General features: G+C 37.8%; 3 protein-coding genes across 3 annotated transcripts; 1 reads left to right on the forward strand and 2 right to left on the reverse strand.

Moving 5' to 3' along the window:
• LOC103967114 lies at positions 1–1,477 on the forward strand. The gene has a single exon (XM_009380361.3). The coding sequence runs from the start codon at positions 620–622 to the stop codon at positions 1,316–1,318; it is 699 nt and encodes a 232-aa protein (XP_009378636.2). The 5' UTR covers positions 1–619; the 3' UTR covers positions 1,319–1,477.
• A 2,467-nt stretch (positions 1,478–3,944) lies between these two features.
• Positions 3,945–5,888, reverse strand: LOC103967113 (F-box protein At2g16365). Its single transcript, XM_048581111.1, has 3 exons — positions 5,480–5,888; positions 5,240–5,265; positions 3,945–5,044 (listed from the first exon to the last, which is right to left on the reverse strand). Exons 1-3 carry the CDS (start codon positions 5,841–5,843, stop codon positions 4,298–4,300), a joined length of 1,137 nt encoding a protein of 378 aa, XP_048437068.1. The 5' UTR covers positions 5,844–5,888; the 3' UTR covers positions 3,945–4,297.
• On the reverse strand, positions 5,854–7,434 carry LOC125468272. Its single transcript, XM_048581153.1, has 3 exons — positions 7,264–7,434; positions 5,922–6,899; positions 5,854–5,874 (listed from the first exon to the last, which is right to left on the reverse strand). Exons 2-3 carry the CDS (start codon positions 6,825–6,827, stop codon positions 5,854–5,856), a joined length of 927 nt encoding a protein of 308 aa, XP_048437110.1. The 5' UTR covers positions 6,828–6,899; positions 7,264–7,434.
• Positions 7,435–7,763: the final 329 nt, after the last annotated feature.

The raw sequence follows: 7,763 nt of genomic DNA on the forward strand, positions 1-7,763 counted from the left end.
TCGGTTAAATCAATTGGAGAAAAAGAAAGAAAAATAAAATATTCTTGTCAAATATTTGTGTAATTTATTCCTAACGTTTTTGTCCATGCTCTTTTATATCTAAATCCTAGTCAAGTGTACCATATTCCAGAAAATCATCCAGCAGGATGATGGCCTTAGTATAATGGAGCCTTGGATAAACCCTCAACTTGCAGTTGCAGATTTAAAATAAAGCAAAAATGAATGGGAATATAAGAAAAAGAAAAGGCTAGTCTCCTAAGAATTCATAAAAATAAAAAAAAGAGGTTATATCTTCCCCTGGCCTATAAATACAAAGCCTGCACCATGTAAAGTGTTCAACAACAACAAAATCCCATCTCACACAACCTTATATTTCCCCTCCCTCTCTCTCTTTCTCTCTAAAACAACTCTGATTCCACTGCTTTCATGCTTCCGGTGATCAAAATCCTCATAAAATCTACTGCTCTGATAGTAGTGCCCCTACTGGCTCTCGTCAGGGACATGGTGGGTTACGAATCCTCTATCAAAACCCGAATCCTTTTCGAGTGAGAAACGCAAAATCTTCGAAACCCTTTTCCGGATTTTTCATTGATTTCTCTCACACAACTTCACTAACAAAATGGATTCAGTCAATTTTTATGACATCAAAACTGAGAAGGCGAACGCAATCTTGAAATACCGCCAGCTTCGAAAACTCGCAAACTTGTTTCGGTTGATTGAGGTGCTTGCTTTTCTGCTCCTGCTTTCCAGGTTTTCTGTCCAACTCCCTCATGCTGTCAAGAACTCTGGCTCTTACTTCAAAGACATATCCGGCTTCATGGTAAGTCCTCGCTTCGTGTTTGTCATTGGAAATGTAATAGTTATCGTTCTCTTCGCGAAGTCGGGCAGATTTTCAGCTAAAGACTCGAGCACAGGCAGCTTGGGCGATGATCTTTATGAAGAGTTTGTTCAGAACAGCGAAAAAAATCAGAAACTTCGTGGCGATGTGATTGAGTACCAGGCTGTGATTGAGTACCAGGCCATAAAAAACACACCTAAGGATAGTATAGTTTCTGAGCAAGCTCCTCAAACTTTGCAATTCAAGAACTTCACAAGGAGTCAGTCAGAGAATTTAGAACGCGAGGTTTGCAAGAGCTCGCGGCGCTTATTGAAACGATCAGAGACAGAGAAGTTCAAGAAAAACGTTCAGCCTGGTGGGAAGCCGGCAGGGAGTGTGTATCCTGAAGACGGCATGAGTAACGAGGAGTTTCGGAGCAAGGTTGAGTCGTTCATTGCAAGGCAGCAGAAGTTTCGACTGCAAGACTGTAAACTAGGGTGAAATATGGGGAATCTCTGTTTATGTTTCTTTTTTTCTTCTCTTTGGGGGATTGTGGGGTGTTTCTATATGTATTAGGACATTGCTATATCAAGCATGCAATGTAAATCTACTGTAGTTCTGTTCATATGTCACTCTAATTATTCTCCGTTTTTAGCAGAAGCAATTATGCCACTGATTTAGTAATTTTGTCAAAAATTACTTTTAAAACAACAATTTTCTCTGGTCATGTTTCATGGCTAGGATTTGGATTCGACAACTCACTATGGTCAGGTGTATTGAAGGAAGAATTAAAAGTCGACTTCCAAATTTTGTCCAAGGCGGAACTTGAGTAAAAGATGGATTAGTCATGAATGAAACCTTTCCCTTCCAATTCCCATATAAAATGGTGAGATTTCACTCTCACTAACTAAATATCCAATCTTCAACTTGGACAAAACTTAGAGGTAAAAGTCGGCCTTCATTTCTTACTTCGACATACCTTAAATCTAATAAATTAACTAATATGATCTAATTTTAGACACCAAACATGACATAGGGGCAGTAAAATAGATAACGTAAGCATACATCTCACTCACAATCAAAATTCGCCTCTTGCTTTAGTTCTCCATTTTTACCAAAACCAAAAGTTGTCCAAGTGGCATGACTTCCAAGCATGTGCCAATAGGCCAAAACCAAATAGGTAATTCCAATTTTAAGAGAATAAAATTGCAGATAATTAGAGAATTTTCCAGAGGTGTTTGGTATAGCATCATTGCAAAGAATGTATTCCAAATTCTGTTCTAACACATCATTATGAATCAATTCCAAATTTTCTTGCTTTGGGGGGGATGGATTGGATAAGTTAGGAGCATAAAGTCTGATGAGTTTTTCCTATAAAACTGAAACAAATAGAGCAAACTGTAAAGCACTTCCTAACACAAACCAGAGTAAGAGGGACATCCACCTATACAAAGCACTAACTAAAAAAATCTTTGCCTTTTCAATAGCACTAACTATATTAAATTTTGTTAACCCCACTAAACTATAACCTTATTGGATTACCAATATGTTAAACATAATTCACAAGAGTGCTAGATGTTACTTGTATTTTATTAAAAGCAAAATTTTGTTTTGTAAAATTACTTTACTGTTTTTAACTTTTTTGACGTGATATAAGATAAATAGTGTTTTTACTCTCTTTATGTTGATAAAGGGGTTCTTTAATAAATAGTTTAGATAATTTACAAAAATTAAAATTAAAATTAAACCTCTCTCTCTTCCCACTCTCATGTTTGCTCTCTCACTTTCTTCCTCTCTCCTTCAATTAAAAAACAAAAATAAAAAATTTTACGCACTTTGTGTGTGGGCATATACTAGTATATAATAGAATTGGTAGACTTACTATTAGTGCTTGGTACAACTACAAGCTAGGGAGTATATTTTTTTTCTTTTTTTTTTTTTTTTTTTGGTGTCGGAAACACGGTCCAGTATACCAACTATCATAATATAAGTCGTTTCAAATTTTCATTTTCAAGTATCCAACCACTTGTATAATAACGCTTGATATATTGAGCTATGTTCTAAGTACACTTAAAAATCTATCCAAGCTAAGAGTTAGAGAAAAGATCTTCAAGGATGTTCTTGCCACATAGCAATGTCAAAAGTACTTATCCAATCAAAGGTGACGTGTGTATAACTAATTAGGAGTCAATATGGCCTGCATAGGTTGAGAAAAGATCTTCAAGATCTGTTTTTCCAATTGGGGTAGCGAAAGAAAGCATGAGAAACCAATCACAATGCCACTCAATAGCTACAAAGGTACGTTTAATAACTATTTTGTTTTTTATTTTTCAAAAACAAATTAACTCTGAATTTCAATACTGAAAGCTACCGTTTTGGACTGTTTGATAACTATTTTCACTCATAGTTTTCAGCTTTTTTGAAAACTAAAAAACTTGTTTGGTAATATTTTAAAAAACATGACCAAAATGATCGTTCTGAATGCCAAATATTTGAGAGGTATAAAAAGATCAGCAATCTATCAACCAAAGAAAATTGATGGTATGTTTCATAGACTCAAACCAAGAATCAAGCAGCAAAGAATTGAGGAGACCAACCAAATGCCAATACAGCACACGATTGTAAAACTCTCTCACATTTTCTTTACCAAAACTTAGAACTTAGTAGCCGAAGCCGCTAGTTCCAGAAAAACTGAAGATGGAAGTGATTCTCTGCACAGTTGGTCCTGAACTCGTCTCTATCAAAACCTCCCTTGCATCATCAGCTTAAACAGCATCTCTGGACCATATCCTGTACGGTTGGCCATCAATGTAATCCGCATAAATGATTCCTCTGTCTACTCCAATCATAATCGACTCATTCAGCAAAAGCAAGTCATTGAAGTGTATAATTGCCCCAAACTATAGTAAATTGTAAAAACTAAGCAATAGAACTGTCTAGGTATGCATAGAATGGGGACACGACACACGTTTCTTCCAGAGCTTCAGGTACCATCTTTCTTGCCGGCCTGACAATCACAAGGAACATTGTCAATGACATATGCACGGAGATGACCTATTTTCTTTGTAGTTTCAGTGTTTGGTTGCTAAGCATTAGAGACATTCCTTCCAGAATTTTGGAAAAGCAATAGAACCACGACTAGCAGATTAGTTTCCAATTACTCAATTGAAGTAAGAGAAGTTGACACAGTCACTCTCATCCCCCATTGTAGAGGCCATACTCAAGAAACTAGGGCCGCTAATCGATCCCTTTGTTTACCTACTTTTAAAACTAAAAAAGAAACCAACATTACAAGTTGGATACACACCTATGCGACATTCATAATCTGTAAACTCCACAATCAGCCATCTTTGTGGATTCTCAAATATGGACAATGCATTCTTTATCCTCGCCAAGCAAATGCTAACCATCAGTTGGACAATCATATTCCCATGCTTTGTATACCATACTCTTGTTTCCGGAGTTGCACGACTTGTCTATTTAAAATCCCTTGGTATTCCAAACTACAAAAGACCCCTTGTTTGCAAACTCACATGGATGGAAACCACTCATAGCCTTTCCCATGAGTGCCATAGCAGCAATGCTTGGAAACTGCTTCTTCTGAAACTCATCTACTTTTGGCTTCAAACATTGTGATTGAAAAGCAACCACTGCCTCAGACTTCTTTTGGGATGCTACTTTAGACCACCTCCGAATCCAAGGATGAGAGAGCGTTATATTTCGACCTTTCCCGGTGGAGTCAATGGGAGATGACTCATGATTCCTTAATACCATTGCAGTTTGATCTGGCACCATCTGTTCTTTACCAAGAAATCTGCCGGTGGCAGGTTGTGAACTAGTCATACTGCACTTTATAATTGTGTTTGAAGATTTCTTGACCTTTTCACATGAAGAGGCTTCTCCCATTTTTGAGCTTTTTGTACCATAAACAGGCTGAGAAGCCGTCAACTTGAGCCGTTTAACCCACCTGCTGCTTGGTTCTGGTCCCTGAGATCCTTCTGGACATGCACTGGATTTTGAATTTGTGGGATGCTCAGCATGGGAAAGGAGATGTTCGACATCCAAACTCTGGGTTCTTGAAATGCTCGTCTCCCTTTCTTCTGCTGAATCAGGAAGCTCTTGATTTATGTCAGGTAATTTTGTGTATGGAAGTCTAGCTCCGTTCTCTTCTCTACCTGAAGCGATGGCTGATCGAGATTTTGGTGACTTCTTGCCACTCTCAACATGCTGCAAAATTCAAAAATCAGAATGGCAATTTAGTGCTATGCTAAGTATATTATTAAATTCAGTTAAACATAGTGTGATCCTTTAAAAGCCAGTTTCCTGGGAACACAACATAAAAGGTGTTTTGGATGAACAAATATTGATTCCAAAACTATGTTACTAAACCAATATTCCCAAAAGCAGAATTATATAAGTTACCTTATCTGATGCGGATACCTCCACACCTGATACAAGAAGCAAAACCCATTATTAGCCGAAAGACATGATGAAACAATAATACACTGAAAACTTATAATATTTTTATACTATATGAACTTAGTGATAATTACTTTTTAAAACACAAGTTAATCCAAGCATGATGCTGTAAAAGCTAAATAGCCTACACATTTAAGATGGTATAAATATTGTTCAACAAAGTTGAGATTCCTGAAATATTACCAGAAAGAAGGTTATCCTGGAAAGCATCCATGTCCATAATATCTGTTTCAGATGATGATTCGAGTGCTTGAGCCTTGACAACTCTTACATCTTCCACTCCATCGGTATCTGTAGAGCTCCTGTAAGGTAGCAGCTTCAATCTAGGTTGAGGAGGGAGACCATACTCCGTGGAAAAACCAAAAGGATCACTAAAAGCTTTTCCCTTCAATTTTGTTGATACAGTTGACTGTCCAAATATTTGACCTACTTCAGGCAAGTTAACACCAGTCTTTTTCGTGATCTGAAAATGGTGAGCTGTCTTTGAAAACATAGGAGGACCCCTAGATAATTCTTCATCAGCGTTGACAGTGGAGCATATTCTCATAGTCTCTATGTTATGCACAGAACGCTGCAGGCTTGGCAGAGATCCGGATCCGTGAAATACTTTTTCCAGTCTGGTCACCTCTGGGGGGCTGGCGTGGCTTGAAAGCAATCCAATACCAGGCTGATTTTGCATTTCTAGGAAATTTTTACCAAAATAATTTGGTTGCTGCATGCTGCTTGTGGAGGGGTCGTGCTGCAACAAAACCATATCATTCTGCCTTGGCAATGAACCCCCTGATCTTTGAGAGACAACATTGTTATGGAAGTTATTCTCATGGGCCAACAATGTGGAAATTGCGTGATTACAAGTGTTTGTGGCATGTTGTCGAGGTGCTAGAAGGGAGTTGGATAGATTAATTTCCTCTTCACTACACAGGAAAGATGACAAAGAAGTCCGCCCACCTTTAGATTGATGCGGCACAATTTTGGAATCTGATCTCATTGATTCATCCCGAAAAGATTTGGAATCAGCTAGGCTATTGTTCTCAAGAAAATTATGATATTTCACCTGTCGCTCTGGAGGTGGTGGGGCGGCTTCCAGAGCCCATGCATCAGTAGGAATCCAGACAGGCATTGCCGGTGGGCTACTCTCACCAAGTAATCCCCCATGGAAAGTAGAATTGTCCTGATTCAGTTGAGCCACACTAGTCTTTGGAGGAAGATTGAACATTGGAAAGGACTGGCCTTCCCATATCTCCTTCCTTGTTTTCTTTGAACTCTCTGTCAAACCGAGGCCCTCATCGATATTTCTTACTCTTTTCGGTTCAGTTACTTCTCCGAACCCTCTAAACAAGGAGTGTTTCTTAACACCATGATTGTGTTGTTGGGCCTCCTCATAACGAATCGATACATGGCCACACGCTTTGGTTTCTGACTTACAACTTGTGCACCTCCAATTAGCCATCCAAACAGATTCATAAGGATGTGAAGCTAGCTCACTAGTTCCTTCACCACCATGATAAGATCGCACAACCGGATCAGACATGATAAGTAGACTTATAAACTCTACCTAATTTCGAAAATATCAAGTTGATCTCATTGGCATATCAGAAATCACCTAAACAGCCAAGACACCCCAACAACTCATCAGATTCCATATTTTCATACGTTATATCAAAATTAATCAAATTCTAAGCCTTGAAAATCCAATACGTATATAAAGGTTTCAAATTTATGCTGAGAAAATTCACATTCTTTTTCCCAGATTATAACTGTGAGGGGAAAAGAATAAAAACAAACACTTCTGGGTATTGTTCTTGTTGCTAAAGACACCCACTTTTCAATTTTTGTTAATGCAGGCACCTAAAATTCCAGGATTTTTTCACACAATAATTGCAACCAAGTATATAATTTCATCATCTATAAATTAAAAGTTAAAAAAACAAAATGAGATTAAAAGAGAGAATTGAAGCTAAAGTTACCTCCAAAGGTGAAGATCCAGAGGTGAAGATGGTAACCAAGGCTGCCAGATATGAGAGAGTGAGAGAGAGGTAGCAATTAACCCAAAAGAGAAAAGCTTTTATAGAGGATGAGAAGGAGAGGAAGAGGAATGAGCATCTGAAAGCCGAGGCTTGACAGTGTTTGCTCAGCCATATAGCCACAGCCACAATATGTGAGCTCCGGCGGGGGAGGGACCCAATTCACTTGCGCTTTTTCTATTGGTTCCTTCTCTTTTCATACTTTTTCTTTTGTTTATTCGTTCAATTATTTGATAATATTGCATATATCTGTTCATAAAAGTATGTACGTGAATCGTTTTATTTGGAAATTAGGATAGAACGGGACCCATTTATTTTTTGTTGTTTTTTTAACATCGTGGGATGTAATAAACGGGTTTGTAACGCACAACAAATATGAGTTTATGGTTAATTTGGATTTAATAATTGACACAACTGTTAACTTGTAATGACATTCTACTTGG

Source organism: the organism of the source record quoted next, unplaced genomic scaffold, assembly GCF_019419815.1.
Source record: "Pyrus x bretschneideri cultivar Hongxiangsu unplaced genomic scaffold, Pyrus_bretschneideri_v1 Contig16, whole genome shotgun sequence".
Classification (NCBI taxonomy): domain Eukaryota; kingdom Viridiplantae; phylum Streptophyta; class Magnoliopsida; order Rosales; family Rosaceae; genus Pyrus; species Pyrus x bretschneideri.

What these genes read in the sequence shown, in the direction of transcription:
- LOC103967114 (XM_009380361.3), top strand. Translation starts at nt 620, where the DNA reads ATGGATTCAGTCAATTTTTATGACATCAAAACTGAGAAGGCGAACGCA.
- LOC103967113 (XM_048581111.1), bottom strand. Translation starts at nt 5,843, where the DNA reads ATGAGAATATGCTCCACTGTCAACGCTGATGAAGAATTATCTAGGGGT. An exon ending in CCAGGATAACCTTCTTTCTG is followed by an intron (nt 5,266 to 5,479) that starts GTAATATTTCAG and finishes TTCTTGTATCAG; the next exon opens with GTGTGGAGGTATCCGCATCA. An exon ending in AGGTATCCGCATCAGATAAG is followed by an intron (nt 5,045 to 5,239) that starts GTAACTTATATA and finishes TGAATTTTGCAG; the next exon opens with CATGTTGAGAGTGGCAAGAA.
- LOC125468272 (XM_048581153.1), bottom strand. Translation starts at nt 6,827, where the DNA reads ATGTCTGATCCGGTTGTGCGATCTTATCATGGTGGTGAAGGAACTAGT. An exon ending in GCCACGCCAGCCCCCCAGAG is followed by an intron (nt 5,875 to 5,921) that starts GTGACCAGACTG and finishes ATCTCTGCCAAG; the next exon opens with CCTGCAGCGTTCTGTGCATA.